At 42.4% G+C, this 17,704-nt stretch overlaps 1 protein-coding gene across 2 annotated transcripts in view; it reads right to left on the bottom strand.

The window, feature by feature from the left end:
* RBM33 (RNA binding motif protein 33) overlaps positions 1-17,489 on the bottom strand; it is a 102,188-nt gene extending 84,699 nt beyond the window's left edge. Inside the window, exons 1-4 of one of the 2 annotated variants that reach the window (XM_068934276.1) lie at positions 17,110-17,489; positions 8,263-8,341; positions 3,383-3,431; positions 1,264-1,340 (exon numbers count right to left, since the gene is read on the bottom strand). In XM_068934276.1, the coding sequence (XP_068790377.1) occupies positions 1,264-1,340; positions 3,383-3,431; positions 8,263-8,341; positions 17,110-17,137 (233 nt within the window). In that variant the 5' untranslated portion in view covers positions 17,138-17,489. The remainder of the gene's footprint in view (positions 1-1,263; positions 1,341-3,382; positions 3,432-8,262; positions 8,342-17,109) is intronic. The other variant, XM_068934277.1, reaches the window with a different exon arrangement.
* Between the last annotated feature and the right edge of the window lie 215 nt (positions 17,490-17,704).

The following is a 17,704-nucleotide window of genomic DNA, read 5'->3' as shown; positions in this document are numbered from 1 at the left end:
ATTCACTATTTTTCTAAGTTTGAGAGAGGCACAAGGTCCAGGCAGATCTGAACAACTTGCATCTATCAGGCAAGAAGAGTTAACATGAAAACATTATGCAGGATTATCATTATCCTCCCATCTACACAAGCATAAATGGACTCAACGGAAAGAGGGAGCGGGGGAGATGGACAGGAAGAAGAGCACAGCTCTCCCTCTCTGGCAATAACGCCGTTAAAAATGTAAGAATCGTCTACAATGTCACTGCTTTCACTGAGTAACATTATCGCAGGAAGGACTGTAACTGGGATTCCTCAGTTTGAAGGAAACAGTCCTGCCCTCATTCCTGCCAGGAATCTCACCCCATCCTAATCACTCCAACACAGGGAGGTGTCTCCACTTCCAAATCTGGGCCAAAGACGAGGAGGAGGCCTTAGAGCATCACAAATACACCCCTTCGGACCATACGCTTGGGTAGCGCGTAACAAGTCAGGGAAAGCAGACAAAACACAGAGGCAACTCATTAAAAGTGGTGGTAGCACCGCATCATTCCTGCGTCACAACCATCTTTCTCCTTCAGTCCAGCCTGAAGTCTAAAAACACCAAGACACTCCTTTCTACTTATGAGGTCCATAATTCAGCACGTGCAGAGCATTCACAGGATTCCCAGATTGCAATGGAAACACCCATTCAGCCCTACAGCCTCTGTACGAGCTGCTGCGCGGTGCACACAAATACTTAAGTCACAACTCAAGCTTTATAAACTATGGTGCTCAGGGTCTCACAGGATAAGATACGTCTTTCAAGGCGAGATAGCAGCAAAGGGACTTTACAGAAGAAGAAAGCCTACAGTGATGTGAAGCATAAACAGAGCAAGAGCTCTGCAGGTATTTATAAATCATTCTAATAAGCACAGGAGATGTTGTAATTTCTTCTTTACATGCATTTTTATAGCTTCTGGTTATGCTCATTTTACTAGATTCCAATAAATGAAGAATTATTTTACTGAAATCTTAACAATGCTACTGATCACATTATACACACACATCATTATGTAGCTAGTCAGGTTAAAGCAAAACTATTTTAAGTTTAAAACGACAGCTTCAGCTTGGAAAACTGGTTTTTGTCCTGTTTTACATAGAAGTTTTTAATAAACTGGTACCATGTTCACAAAACCCAGTAGTCTAGAAAAACAACCACAGCAAAAACAAAAAAAACCCCACGTTATATCTTAGTAGCAGTTTTTAGAAATTATTCAGAACACAAGCTTTAGAAAAGAGATACCCAAAATGTGGTTCCTCTTCATTGTCACTTTGCAGAAGATCATCATTCAGTTCTTCATCGGACAAGTCTGACTGATTCTAGGTTTTAATAAAAAAAAGCCAACCATGAACATAAAAAAGATACTGTTCAGAGTCTTCAATAGTTTTGTAAGTAATCTTTTTATGATGAACAAATCCCAGACTGAGACCACATTTTCAGTGAAATTACCTAGTGAAATGATAAAATATATGCTACACATGACAACAAATCTGAAAAGAAATATTCGACAGTCTCATGGAAACATGCAAAATTCAAACCCGCCTACTTTTCAACCCATTTCACTGTCCCATTCCCAGATATAAGAAAAGCGGATGACCTGCTTGAAAAAATACTAGCATATGAGCAAGGTTAGCATTACTGCTATTTCATTTAACTGCCTTGTGACCTTGAAGCATTAGGTAGGTCAAGAAAAATCACCACGTTACCACAGTTTCTAGAGGGCAGAGATACTTAGGAGACTGGAGGAAAGGGTATCATGACATTAAAAACATTGACAAACTCCTCCTAATTCGTCAACCATACCTTCAGTTGCTTCATTTATCTTAATTTTTTTTTCCCCCTTTTATAATTACCCGCTAGGAAGAGATAACTGTATGGTTTTGCTCAGCAACGTTATTTCCATCCCCTAAAGTGACAGGGGCAGAAAGGTTACACAAGGGTCGATTTATCTAAATGTACTGGGATGAGATTAAGTAGAAGCAAGTTTAGGCTTAATAGTTCAGGGAAAACTTCCCGAGAAATGTATTATTACTATTAATACACATAGGAGTCCATACCCACAAATATTGGTGGGAGCCCTTTACCATGGAAAACTTGAAATAAGAATAGAAAAAGCACAAGAAGATATAACATATCAGATAAACCTTGCTATTGATTATTGTTCATATAATAGACATAAAATATATAATTACATAAAATAATACATAATTATCTATTATTTACATATAAAATAAGGAAGAATCTTATGTTTCAACTACAAAGTCATACCTAATGTTAACTGCTTCCAATTTAGATAATCACTTAACACACAAATCCGCAACCCCTAGCCTTCTGGAAAATATTTTTCCTACCAGTGCACTGCAAGAAAGGATTTCCTATCGTTAAAGGGAAGTACTTACAGAATAACCTCCAGAAGTTTAGAGTGTGATTATGCAAAGCCACGTCAATTAAAACCCACTTTTACCAGATCTGCGTTTCTCTAACAAAAGCCTGCTCACCTCCAACTGCGACCAAATTTTAAAAAACTATTTCTGAATGAACTGATTTAGCAGATAAAGCGGAGAAAGAGGTGACTAGCCAGTTTTGATTTTCCAAGAGGAAGCCGTCCAAGAGGAACTTTCTCCTGCAGTCACCAGGCAAATCCAAACACACATTTAGTTCTTCCATATAGTTCAGTTTTGAAAAAAGATATCTCAGAGTGAGGGGTCTGAGACACAGCAGACATGAGGGGACTCCTTCTTGCTCTCCAGCACCAGCTACTGCCAAATCCCTTCCTTAGAGTAAGGAAGGGATTGCTTTTTTATTTACTCATCCCACGATGGATTTTAGCACAACGCTGATGGGGAAGAGCAACAAAATACTGATGGTACTTTGATGAAAAGCTTTGAATAGCCAGCAAACAGGCAGGTGAAATGAATTCCCAGGCATGCTGGCCAGCATTCAGGAAGCATGATTGGTTTGGTTTTTTTTATTCTTCAAGTCAGTAGGAGCTACAGAGAGAACGGTTCAGAAAACCATCTCCTCTTGGAACTACGCATTATGCAAAGAAGAGAAATTCTATCTTAGAAAAAAATCTGCCTTTAAATTTCATTAAAAAGAAAAAAAAGAAAAAAGAAAAGAAAAGGAGCCACACTTGGAGATGCTTCACAAAAGGCAGCTGAGGTCTGGGTGCAAAGCACGACTCAACAGGGCTGACTGCAGACACTCGGGAGGCTCCTGAGCAACGGGACTGTCGGGCTCGGCTGACCTTATCGTACAGACAGACGAGGTCAGGGCAAACAACTTCAGTGGATGAGACAAATGTCATTCACACTTTGAATCTAGAACAACTCACTTTGGCTTTAGCTTGCATCTCTCTCACCTTTTTGCCGGTTAGCAAATCCTCTCCGAGCAAGTCGTCATCAAGTTCACTGGAAAATATTAACAGATTTTAAAAGTTGAACCTTAGAAAAACAGAAGCAAACACTGTGTGGCCTAAGGGCATTTCTCCTCCAAAAATTAACTTGAGCAGAACTGCTGCTGACTCCCCACAAAGCTTTGCTTTTAGCAAAATATTTAGCAAGTTCAAAAAGCAGATTTACATTTTAAATGAGATTATAGCCCATAAAGTAAGGGCTGCTGTTGTGCAGTCATTTATTACTGTGTGCTCTCCTTTGCATATCCTTCTAACCATGACACAGCACATAGACCTAGACACAGTCCAGGCCTTGCAAACGCAGTCAGCAGACACCTGCTCCAGAGACTTCCTTTGAGGCCGTTTGGGCATGTTGTCCACAAAGCTTTTGCCCACCTCCCCAAAGACCAAGCAGGTCAGACAGCCACGTCCTCCGGGTAAGGTCAAGCCCACGGGCCACCATCTGGTCCATGCTGAATCTCGTTGCATTGCACCAAGGAGGCAATCAGATGCCAGTTGGCTTGGTAGCCGTTTAGGCCCAGATCGTTCGTAAACTTCCCCGGTTTGAGGAGAAGGGAAGAAAGTACAAGTTGAATATGCATTTTAGGACTAGGGGAATCAAGCGCATGTCTCAACACCTTCTCGAGAGCAGTCAAAAACTCAGGAAGCACAAAAATACCTGGCTTATGACACTTCTTCCATCACATAGCATCTCTCCCATAAAGGGGGAGCAACACAGAGACCCGCGTTCTGAGTTATCTAAACTTTAAGACAACTACTTAACGTCATTCTTCCTTCAGTTCAAGGATTGTCTAATGACATGAATAAACAGATCCCCCTTCTTCAGAAAATACTGATGAATACTTACATTAGAATATGCATGTCCAAATACGAGATAACAGTGATTTGAAATACAAACTGTAATTCAAGAACTTGGGCCTTAGATACCACACAAAAAGTTAAACACCCCAAAGTGACTTTGGGAACAGGAATTGAAGGCAAGTTTCATCATCTCACACAAAAAAGCATACCTGTCACTTTTCCAAAGCAGCTAAAAAAAACCCAAATTCCCATTGTGCTAACTGGATGTTTGAGTTCCTTAGGACTACAGAGGAAATACTTGAAAATACAGAAGCCAATTCCAAGACAGAGATCCATGCTAGTAATTGTTCCTGCAAACGGATCCATCTCTTTCAGAGCTAGTCAATGTACAGATAACGTGGGGGGAAATAAATAAATAAATAAATAAATAAACTCTTGAGCACTTCTAGAAGGCAGCAGAAGAAATTCCCAATCAGCAGTGAATAGGCTGTTATCATCAGGACACAGTATTTGTTCATACTTACTGAACTCAAACAGTTCCAGGAATGACTGAACATTAACAAATAGTAATTGCTTTGTATTCACTGTAATATCAAACAAGAACTGGGACACAAGACATGTCACACATCCCAAAGAGTGACATTACTAGAATACAAGCCCTTTTTTGCAGAGGCAGAAAACTCAACATAACGGGAATGGTTTCAGAAGAATTTAGAGCCAAATCAGAAGTAGGAAGGAGAGCCACTAATCTCTACAGGATCAACTGCCAGGAATTAAATAAATTTTTCAAAGCAAAAGATTTGAAAATATTTCCCAGCACTGTGGCCCCCCACTGACTGCTCTGAACAAAACTGCTCGAGAAATTCCAAGAGCCTGCAAGAGTATTGTTCCAGCACTCAAAAAGCAAATTGAGCTGGTGAGCTATTCTAACAACCCCAGACAAAAAAAAAAAATTTGTTGAAGTTAATGCTATTCAACACGTTATTAAAATATGTCTTTGACAGCCCCCTTTTTAAGGGATTATACATTTGGGCAACAGAAGTAATTGCATACACAGTCTAGATTTTTAAAAAACTTTGACTTATTACACACTAGCCCAAAAATCAGCACTAGCAAATAAATGAAGCTCACGATAAACAAAGAGCTAAACTAACAAGCATTTCCTTAGTAGAAACAAAAGCGTTTCATAAACTTTCCCTCAAATTGTTACTATATTAAATCCTATTCAATATTTTCACTGACAATGTCAAGGGGAAAAAAATCACTGCTGATAAAGTTTTGAATGAACAAAATAACAGCAAAGAGGTTAATAATAAATTATTTTGAAGTCAGTAGCCTGCACAGTAAACTGGGCACATCTCTAGTTTCTTTTAACATAGCCAAAGTTATATATTAGGAAGAAGAGTGATCAAAATCACAAGATCTATTTTCAAAAAGGAGCAACACCCAGACGCAAGAGAAACTTAGATTATCAGAGAAAAGCATGACCAAAAACTAATGGCTTGAAGCTATAATCACCTAGTACCACAGCAGGTGGGTTAAACTGCAATAAAAGCTCACATTGGTGGCCGTACTAAAGGAGAACCACCTCGACCGTCCCACCAGTGGATTCCACAACTCTAGCTCTTCAGATCAAGCCATAACGGTCTTCCCAAGACTGCGCTGCTATGAAATCGCGACTGAAATAATCTAATAATTCACTCTCGTCAGAAAAGAGGGGCCCATTCCCATCCCCTTCCTCAACTCCCAATGTGCAGAAGTCCCCTCACGAGGACAAGTGAATTTTAGTAAAAAAAACAATTATTAAATCAGCTCCACCATCTCACTGGATAGCACCAGAATGATATGTTTTTTCCCAAAGCCAAGCTTTGGGCTACTTATGGAGATAAACGTATAAATTAACAGCCCATGATATACAGGCCAGACTAAGCGGCCCCTTCTGGCCTCCCATTTCACGAGCATGCCTCATTAAACATGAGCAGGAGGCAAGGACAAGTGTTTCGGAAAAGCATTCGCAAAAAAAATCTAATGGGAAAAATTTCCCCAGAACAATGTTACATTTGTACTCCAGAATAACGGGGGCCTTCCCAGCCCTTGGTCAGCAGTCGCTACTACTGCAGAAAGGAAAGAGATCCGGAAATTCAAAACGATTGAAAGGGCTGGAGGATGGGACTCAGTTAACCAGCAATACAGTGACAGAAATGATGGTTGACCATGATGTATGCCTAAAAACATCAACGAAACAACAACAACAACAAGATTTAGGTTGCAAAACAAAGCACGAGGGATTAAAAAACATACCAGATCTACTGGGCTCATTCAGCTTTTATCTATCTTCACGAAACTGTATTCTGTGCTTAATCAGGCCAGTGGTTGCAAAAAACTCAATTATGTTAGGCAATAACGTACCCATGCAAGGCGTTTTCAGTTGCACAGGCAACCACAGAACATATACTTGCTAGATTGCTAAGTTGTCTTTGAAAGAATAAAAAAAATTCCATACAACTGCAAATAAAAAAAATTCAATTATGTACAGTTGTAAAAGCCCTTTTCTCAAATAACTGATTAGCAAGATGAAACTCTGCGGCCTCCAGTCCTGCACCTGACGCCACTTCCCTCCCAATTTCACTACAGAATGAAAAGATAGTTTTTGCTCATCTAGCTTAAGTTATATGCAGCTAATAATAAATAAAAGAATAGATAGAAACAGTAGATCTTTCTTCTAAAACTGAACTGTGGTCCGCTCCAAAGTCCCAGCTTCGTGAAATACTTGATAGCCTTTCCCAAGCCACGTACAAACAGCTTGACCACGTGGAGCTGACCAGCAGCAGTCGCTTCACAACCTCATGCATCACAGCAGAGGTTCAACTCTTCCAGGTGCTCCGAAGCCATACGTGCCCTCCAACACAAGGCGTTCGCCTGTAACGTTGGCTTCAGTATTTCCGGGCTGCGCTGCGGCAACCTCAAGCGTGACTATGCCGCCCGGGGCTTGGGAAGCCGCACAATCAAGTGACATAGCTTTACCAAGTTATTTGGATTTCCTTTGCCAACCAGATCGCTTCCTTGATCCGGTTCACATCGCAGTGGCCTGACGGGGCAGCACATCTCCCTTACACCAGCACAACACGCTCTTCGCTGATCTGTTGTCCAAGGTCCCTATTCTCGCTTACTCAGCTCCTAGAGCAATGCCAGCTCCTCCCTCACCCGAGCAGAAAAGCACGGAAGAGGAGACTAATCCCTCTGGAATGAGGATAAATGTAAGGGCAGCTGACTCACTCCTAGGGCTCAGCTCAGTACAAAACTGCTTATAGTGAGGTTTGTTTACTACAGTCAAGTGAACGATTTTTTTTTTTTAAACCAGCAAGGTTTGAACAAGTTCTCTCTTGCACTACTCTCTCTACTCTCTCTGCACTACTAAAAACAAAAAGAAAGAATAAACCAGCCCAGTCAGCAGCTTCACTCAAATCTTTCCCAGTTATAGGACCTCAGTATAAAAGGACATGCACTCATCCGCCCCCTGACCCCCAAATAAGCAGACGATACATACTTCCAAATCTTCATAAGTATCCTCATTTTTCAATAGAAACCCACACTTACAACTCAATTCCTCGCGCCCAGTGGAAGACCGAACAAGGATTTTGAGGATATGAATTTTAATATCTACTAAAAAGAGAAGTCTTAAGTTGGGCGAACTCAAGTACTAGCAAGACTATTGAAGCCAAACAAAGATCTAAACATTTACAGGAAAAATCAGGACATGAACTGCAAACTTAATTACACACCTCAAACGCTTTATATTCATCCAATTTTAAATAGTATCTTTTCATAGCTCTGTCTGAATTCCTCAAGGCAAGCATGTATCTCTGGCACAAGCTAGCATCTGCTGACACATACGTAACAACCAACAGCTTCATTAGTAGCTAAACATACAGTACTCTAAATGTTACAATACAAAATGCCAGAACTGGAAAACAGAGCAGTGCAATTCAGCATATGGAGTACGAACATGAAGAAATTCTACCTACCTGTCCCAGTCGTCATCTCCAGCTCTTCTTCTCCAAGACCTTTCTGCACCAGGCTTATCAAACTGATCAAAGTCATCATCTGTAAAGAAAAAGACTATGTTAAATAATTCTCATTGAAATTGAGAAGGTGTCTGAAGGAACAACTTGTTTTTTTTTTTTTTTTTTAAGTAGATGCTAAAATAGCTCTTTTTCGCTTTCCATTTTACATAAGGAAAAGAAGTAGATAAAAACCAACGCTTCTTAATATTTGCTTCAATAATAAAGTCATGAGTATACAGTTCGCCATCTTTTCAGTACTGAGGTGAGACATGAGGAAAACAGAAGGAATCACTGGGGAAAAAAAAAAAAAAAAACGGAAAATTTTACCAGTGAAGATCATCCAAGATGGCAGGGGCTCCCAAGCAATCTGGGAGGCGAAGGGATGGAGGCAGCCAGAGCTCGGCTCGCCTGCCGGCCCCGAGCTCCTGCAAGCCCGCATTGAAACCTCAACAGCCTTGAACCCCGCACGAGGCAGGAAAGGCAGCAGCAACCCAAACTAGGGCACGGAAGTCAGGTGTAAAACACTATCGATTTTCTCAGCTGGGGCACTACAAAGACATCATATATACATTTTCCTGACTGTATTACCGCTTGTTCTTTGACGGAGTACAATGCCATGGATTGACTGTTTCTTTTGTGTTATGAGCCTTAAGCAAAAAACAAACAAACAAAAGACACCTTTGTCTTCAGTTCTTTAAGTTCAATCCAACATCCTTTTGTGAATATTCCCCACATGCAATGACAACTCTATTCACGTCTTCCGTCGTATGATTGAAACGCATGTTTTTAGTGACTGATAGAAATTCAAAAGGAGGTGAAGGCATTAAAAAGTGAAAATGCAGTTGTGGCAACATCACTAAACCAAAAGGTTTCAAACCAGAAATTACAATTATACAGAGCTATGAAAATAAAAATGGCTCACTATGAATTACAGCACAATAAAGTCAAATGTGGCAACTCTTCTCTTTGGAAGCAGTACATAACAATTTCCCTTAATCAGCTTCTCCCATACCCCCAACTACATACTGACCATTTACATTTTAACCAATCTACGTAGGCTGACACCATGGAAACAAATGGTTATCTTGCAGTTTTCCATTCAAATAGCATCTATATATTGCAACCTCCTTTATTCCAAATCCTATTCCACCAATAGAGGAAAGGCAGAACGATGTCCAAGAATTTACTGTCTTCCTCTTGAACTCTACACTATCCACCTTTCTGGTCTCTTAAAAGAAATAAACCCACACAACACCACCAAAACCCACCTTGCTGTCCTTTCAGCTATCCATAACTGTGCTGCAGGGATGCTCTTGGCATATTGCAAAGAAACGGGCAACAAACAGGCACAAATACCCTGCAGTGTCATTCTTCTCACAGCTGAATTGCATTAGTCCACTGACTTGATGCAATCACCTCCAAAGGTAGTTTAAGGTAACGTGGCTGGTTTTGCACCAACACAAATTAAGAGCATTCTCATATACGTCAACGTAACTCAAGACAGTAAGCACCATCAGACAGGCAGTAATCTTTTCAGCTGTGCCTGCTCACCTGCAAGAAATCGTATTTTGGCATTCTGGGTATTACTATGACGACTATAGAGCTGTATGACTATAAAGCAACACAGCTTGAAGACAAGATCTTAGCTCCAAAGTATTTGAATTCAGCACACATTTCTTACACAGATGGACCTTCACTTTGGCCAGGTTTAAATCCGGAAAACAGAAAGCTACATGCCAAACCCTCCGCACAAAGAAGCATTCCTCAGTATAATTCATACTTTTTCCAGGCCAGACACATAAGTTTCACTGCCACGAAAGTGTTTCAGCTTAGTATTACCGCTAGCAAAGAAACAGTACCAAAAGAAGGATCCTACTCTTGACAAGTTTCTAGTGTAGACCTGGAGCTCCACTCTGCCAGCAATGCCAACCTTTACCCTCCACCTCTTCTAATCTCTTCAAATTTCTCCTGTTCTGTTCCTTACTTATGAGGGTCTTCTACAAAAATCCAAAACTATATGAGATTTCTTTAAAGCTTCTTCCACAGGGCCCCTCTGCCAGGATGCCTACAAAAGCCTCAAAAGTGGCCAGAAAAAAGTGGGCTGCGCCTGGAGCATCTAAGAATTGCCCAACTATCCATGTCCCCACCATCTTCCTGCTCTGTTCTCTCTATCTCATCACATACTTGTACCATAAGGTCCTTCGAGGCAGAGTGAGAAAGTTTCACTTTTGTGCTTTGTATTTGTTTGTTCTAGCATAGCCAAGACTGACAGTAAGTGTTATAAGTTATGTCAGCGCTATCAAAACTGGTTTTAACATTAATCATCAGAGCCCAAAAGAAGGTTATTATCTTCTTCAGGAAAAGGGAGTCACCAGACCTGTATCTACGAACCCCTGGCAACAGCACCCATTTCCAGCTTCACGGTTTGTGAGATATCAAGCATTAAAATGGACACAGAGGCCCTAAACATGCAGTGAAAGGTGGTGACACTTACCAAGCCTCAGCTAAGCATAGTTTCTTTTTCCATCTCTGAACTTACAGGTATTCTCATTTTTCTTATCCCTTTCTAGTCAATAATATGGGAGAATACCAGAAGTAAACAAACATTTGGCCTAGTATGTATGGGTGCTTCTCCTGGAGAAACTCGTATGAGTCCAATGCTTGTGTCCAGTATGGTTAGGTACTGAAAAAATGCACCTTGTGCAGGAATGGAATCACTCAGCATCAAGCAGAGCAACAAATAGTGACAGCCACAGCCAAAGACCTACAACATACCAAAAAAAAAAAAAAAAAAAAAGGCACTGACAGATTTGGAAAGTAGGAAAGACCAGTTATGTAGGATAAACAAAAGTAGTAATCCACAGCTTGGCTCTTCAGCGCTGCAGTACTAAGAGAATCGCAACACAGGCACAGACTAAAAGCTGGCTATGTTCTTAGACAAGTCTGTCTCCCAAGGGCCTGAGCAGTTGCGAACCAAAAAAACCCTATGGACTGCCAAACACCCTTGGTTCCCTACACTAACAATTTTTCTGTTTGCTTTACGATTATCCTAGCCCAGCACCGACAGCGCTGTAAGCTGCTCTACAGCTTATTTTCCGGTTTATAAGTAATACGCCAGGAACTGTTACATTTTTTTCCTGATTAATCAGAACAGATCATCCACGCTAGAAATCCACAGACCGAAAGCCGCGTTTCTCTCTGGCTACGCTGACGGTAGCTTCCAACTCTCCAGGCACCTTTTCAATAAGATCTTCCCTAATCATGTTGTACATAAGATGGAAGTCCTAAGCTATACAGCAATCCCTCTCACGAAAGTCTCATGAGCGTAGGAGGTGAACCAGCTGGATAACTGCGGAGCAGAGCTTACAATGGTACCAATGTAGCCTAAAAAGGTAGTCCTACATAGCAACTGTTGCTAAGATGGAGTATTTCCCTGCAAGGAGACGCCCAAGACTTCCCAGCTAGGAAAAACATTTGACGACTGCATTGTTCTTCCTACAAACACACCAAACGCTGGCTCCAAGCTGTCCCATAAACCCCCTTAACAGCTCAAAATTTTGTGTTTTAACTCAGTTCAACATTTCACCATTGTGAATACCAGACATACTATTATTTTTAGGTCTCAAAAAACATTGAGGATTTCTCCTTATGCATAAGGTGGATAAAAGTTGTTTCTGCAACAATGACCCAAAAGCTCAGTGGGTAAAAAAGTGTCACTCACCAGGCACCCAACAGGTCTTTTAACAAAGTAACTAAGCTGCACTGCTTCTGGGCAGAACAGGTAAGAGGGGTATAAAGAGACAAAAAAGCGGAAAAATCAACTACCATGTGGAAAAATGCCGCTTACCTTGGCTTAGATTTAACTCTGAACATAAACAACTCCATTGTGATCTATCCCATTCCTCAGCATCATATTTAAAACACTCTCAACGTGACAACTTGACAGCATTTCAAGCACAAGTTTCCAGATTAAAAAATCTTCCTACTAGCTTATCTCTTTTTAGTAGTTTATCTGCACAGAATATTTGTCCTCATATTTCATTGCAAAAGGTTACACCAAAAAACAGGGATCATAAAGCCTGAATTTCCCAGAATTGAGTATACAAAAGACAGACCTACTCTGTTTCAAATTGAAGTTTCATATCTCTTGCTATGAGATACGGAGGAGGAATAACAGGTTCAAGAGCAACAGCCAAGTCTGAAATACAGGACAGCAAGGTACCTGTGCTATTAACATCAGCTGAATATAAGTTTCCCTGCTGGTAGGTGTTGTTGGGATTTGGGTATTTTGTTTGTTTTTCTAGTTGTAGAAGCATAAGGCCAACGGGAACTCTCGAACCTGAAACTGTGATTTAAATCTAAGATGTTATGAAGCACACTATGAATCTTGTCTCATTTATTACAGACAACCAAGCTCTCTATCCATATGACAAAAAATCATGTTCACTCCTGCCCTTTCATTAAACACAAAAAAAAGCGTGCAAAAGTACACTATACACAAACATAAACTGCATAGCTTATCTGTTCAGGGACAGACATATAGTCTTTACAATTACTCATACAATCCTTAAGAAATCAGTGACTAAGTATCTGGAACAATGTAGGGATTGCCTAAGAGGTCCCTCCACCAGTGTATTTCATGTTTTTGTTCTGAATTACTCACATAGGACAGTGTTTTTCTTTCTCAAAGAAAGAGAAAGAAATTAATTTCCATAGGAGATAAGTGTTTTGCTTTGTTTTTGAGTTTGAGTTTGTCACAATGCAAAGCAAATCATTAGCTATAAGCAAGAACAGAACTAATTGTGACATGCCACCAAGAAGTTCTCCTCCCGATCCCTGTTGCAAAGAAACCTCTCTCTCCTTCTCTTTTTTTGGGGGTGTTTGCAGGGAACAGGCGGAAGGAACGAACCCCCAAAACGTTCTCAAAGCCTGCTCTGGATTTGAAAATATATTTGCTTTCGAAAAACATTTTAAACTCCTAATGCCTCAAGCTGAATAGCGAAGTCCAAGAGTTTAAATGAAATCTGCATGAGCTCGGTTCCCAAGCAGCTTTGGGCACTCATCAGAAACTTCAGCTCTCCAGCATCGCTCATTGCCACCAAAAACCGTAGCTAAAACCGAGGTTGGCATTACAGCAGAACATAACACAGTCCCAATCGTATTTGCTGCTCACAGGTTTTTTTGTTGGGTCAGTGCTAACCATCAGTTTTTGATTTTGGACAATAAGTTCTACAAGATCTAAACCGAGACGCTTAGTATTTGACGAAATAAAACAAAGTTTGGCTTCTCTAAAAAACAACCGATACTAAGGTCGTTCTTAATTTTCATGACCAGAAGTGAAACAGTATCCAGAAGAACATGACTTCTAGCAAAAGCTTTTCAAAACAGTATTAAAAGATTTAAAATTGCTATGGTTAAAAGCAAATCTGCCTGCCACAAGCTCGCTCGAGCAGTAATACCTTTTGGATCCAGTCCATAATTGGTACAATAGCCCATGACTACGTATTTATATTTCATGACCTATAAACTCTGTAGGCCTTTGGCAATTAGGAGTTTCGATATATGCACGCTCCAATGTAACCATAAGTTACAGTGGCCAGTTGCATCAGGCTGCCTAATGAAGTGGGCTGCAATACCCACAGAGACCAAAACCTGGCCGGCACTCTACCCACTTCAGTCTCGGCATAAAATCAGACTTAATCTCCGGTCCCCGAAGCCTAAAGCAAGGCAGATTCCACTTCAGTCACGCTGGAGAATTTCTCCTGTGTCTTTGAATTGGATTGTGACCAGCAATGCAGAGAAAGGTGCTTGCACTGCTAGGACTGCACTTCTTGTTTTGCCCCCCAAGTTTCATCAACAGCAACACAAGAGGTTGTTAAAGTCTTACAATGTAATAGACCTACAAAGAGGCTCTGCATGGACAGAGGGTTCATCTCTTCTCCCTATTTCCAGGGTTCAAACCAGAGGAACAGTGCTGGTGAGGAAGGCAGCAGCACGGTGAATCCAGGTTATCTTCTTTTCAAAATACAGAGCACTTTGGGAGGTGAAAATTTACTTAAATTTACACACAATATTAAATAGACTCAGAATAAACATAGTCTGCTCACCAGGATAGGAGCGGATTATAAAGAGATAAATATGCGAGGACACCACTGAAAGGAAGTGACTCTACCAAACACCACCAAGTTTCCTGAGAGTATTACGGCAGCCCTCAGGTCACTTAAGATGAAAATAAGCTGATCACAGCTTAAGTTCAAACCACAGAAATAACACAACAGCCTCAGGGGTAGAGATAAACCTATTCAGCTACCCTCAGTACAGGACTTCCGGCAGGAAGATGGGGTAAACATCTAGATGGGAACCTCTTCAGCTCTTCCTCCCCCCCCCCCCCCATCCCATATCATGATCTGCCAAAGTTCATGGATCCCACCCCAAGGGGGTGGGCATTCAAGATCTTCTAAACTACTGAAGTTCATCAGAACTGAATTAATCAGGAAGGAAGAAAAATTACAGCAGCTTCACTTACCGAAGCTCACGCTTCAGCAGTCACAGTTCCAGCGGTATCAGATCACAGGCAATCAGAGCAAGAAGTGCTCCTTGCTACATTTTAAATGATCATTTGTTGTTTAGTCCCCCCTGTATCCATCTCTCCCTGAGTGAGATTACTGCAGTCAATTTACAGCTGAACTTTGAACATCAAGAAGAAATGTCAGCAACTATACAATGTTACACTATAAGCAGTTGATGTTAGATCCAACATTCAACATGTTGTCTCTGGTTTTATATGCAAGTTTGGGAATCGTTTACTTAACCGTAACAACAGAGTAATGAGTGACTATCAGCCCTCCAACTCTCTCATCCTCTCCAGTATGCACGGGCTGAATGTATGTATTTCAATATAGCTACTATAGAGTAAGCAGCAACTGGAATCAGGCTGCATGGTAAAGGAGCTTATAAATTAATATGAAGTTGTGAACCACTTCCAAAGACCTCGGAGAGCACCCCTTGAAAACCTTCCAGGTTACGTTTGGGAATCCTGTCACTGAAAGAGTCTTTACTCACATTCTTAAAAAGTTTAGCTGCACCTACACAAATATCTCGTCACAGAAACAGCACATATGACTACTCTACTCTCATGCATCAAGCTAGCGTTTCCCAAGAGCCTAAAAGATTATTCATGACCAAACAGCCTATAAATACTGCTTCTCTATAGACCCTCCAGACAAATTACTTTCCTTCTGTCCCAACAGAAGTACTTAAGATGTCCAGCAGTGACAGTCATTTCACTTTTAAGCCCTGTAGCATACCCTTACAGCAAGTTTAAACTTTAACTCACATCTTCAAAGCCAAAGCTATCTCACCTTGTCAGCTGCCACCTTGCAACGATATCAACGTAAAATTCCAACTATTCTTCCAAGAACTTTTGTGGGTTTTTTTTTTTAACCAATCATTAGTAAGACCTTTTTTTTTAATTTAAACAAAAATATTTGGTTGCTGTTATCTCCATATTTTAAAGTCTTCTTTTTTACTTACTTATTTTTAAGTACCCAAGAACTGAGTCTAAAACATTACTTCCTACAGCTAAAACGTCAACTCAGGAAAAAAAGTCACAGGTCTAGGCTGAGAAACACAGCTACATTTCTAGTCTTTTCACCTTGTATGTTTTTTTCCCCCCTGTTTGTTACTACCATTGGCTTTAACTAGCAGCCTGTTTCCAAAAAAGGTTGCATATTTCTTTTGTGTAAAATCCACTAAGAAAAGCCTAGCGTTCAGAAGTACGTTTAACAGTTTCAATCTTATTTATTGCAATATATTTAACACCATTAAACCAAGGCCCAAAATATTCAATTATTTAGTATTTTACAGTGCTGTCATTCCCAATCTTCCCCTAAAAACTTGCCCGTTTTTGAGAACTTATTTATAATATTTACCTTGAGTAGCCAATTTGTGTTCATGTGCTTTGTTACTAATTAAGCTAGAATACTGAACAGTCTCACCTCTCAGGTGAGCGATCAGAAGAACAAGTCACACTCTTCACTGTGACAGCTAGATAAAGAACATCACCACCAGCTTTTGTGCAAAAACAAGTAGTTAACTGACACTCTGAACAACATTTTAACAAAACTTTTATTCCTAGTGAAAACAAGGCCCATGGCACCATAACTAGATACGTTCCTTCAACTGTTTCTCTATTGAACACTTCGATGTGACCCCGACAAGTCTTCTTTTTTTTAAATCACTCATCCAAAAGCTCTCATTTTAAAGTTTGCTCCAGACACCAATGAGAGCAGCATAGGGTTTTGACTCGTCACATTGAGTGCTGCAGGTAAAAGTGTCCCCAGTCAAGAGGGAGAGCAGCAACCCGCCTGAGAGTCCTGGCGTCAAGTACTGGCTTCGTTTTACCCTTGCCAGGTGTAACCCTCGGCTTCTGGGAAGTCTGCAAAACAAGTTACAGTTACTCCCTCAACCAGAAATAAGCTGTTCAAGCAGGCCACGCGCCACGGCTGTAAGAACTAGGGGAACGAAGGCCTCTAAATAAACACAGAGCTGAAAACGGACCTACCCGCCCCGCTGCGGCCTGCCCCTCGGCGGCGCGGCCCCGGCGCCAGTGGGCGCTCGGGGGGGGGGGGGAGGGAGGCAGAGCCGGGGGCAGCGGCGCCGCCCGCAGCCCCGCGCCGAAACTGACCAGGGCCGCGTCAGTTTCAGGCGCTTCGCGCGCCCCAGCCCGCCGCTAGGCCCCGGCTCCGCGCCGCGCCGCGCCGCCCCGCTCCGCCGAGGCCCCCCCGCCGCCGGGCCGCGGGCACCCACCTGCTCCTCCTCCCAGGGCGGCAGCCATGGCTCCTCGTCCTGCCCAGGCGGCGGCGGCGGCTCCCGGCGGCGCCTCCGCGCCCTTCGCAGGGCCGGCGGGGAGAGGGGGGCCGGGGGAGGGCCCGGATTCACCGCGCCGCCGCTTCCCCTCCCGCGGCCTCTCCGCGCGCAGCAACCGCAGCAGAACAACAAACTACCACAACATGGCGGCCGCCACCGCCGCTATCGCCGCTGCTGCCGCCGCCTCCCTCGCGCTGCATCACGGGACGGTGGAGGACCGGTCCCTCCCCCGCAGGGAGGGGGAACAGCACGCGCCGCTGGTTGGTTAGCCGGAGCCGAGACAACCCTTGCGCTGGCCAGCAACAGCGCCGTTTGCGCATGCGCAAAGCTGCCTGCGCCCCGCCGAGCCGGCCGGGCCGGTTCGGCTGCAGTGCGCATGTGCTGAAAGGAGGGGCTGAGTCCCTCCGGACGCATGCGCTGGCCGGGGGTGGGGAGCGCGCATGCGCGAGAGTGGCTGGTGGCGGGTGGGGGGAGGGGCTGGGAGGCCGTGAGGGGCGAGGCGTCGGGGCTGTGACATGGCGGCGTGAGGGAGGGC

This window comes from Struthio camelus, chromosome 2 (genome assembly GCF_040807025.1).
Source record: "Struthio camelus isolate bStrCam1 chromosome 2, bStrCam1.hap1, whole genome shotgun sequence".
NCBI lineage: Eukaryota > Metazoa > Chordata > Aves > Struthioniformes > Struthionidae > Struthio > Struthio camelus.
Note: the sequence above shows the minus strand (reverse complement) of the source record. Positions and strands in the feature narration are given on the sequence as shown.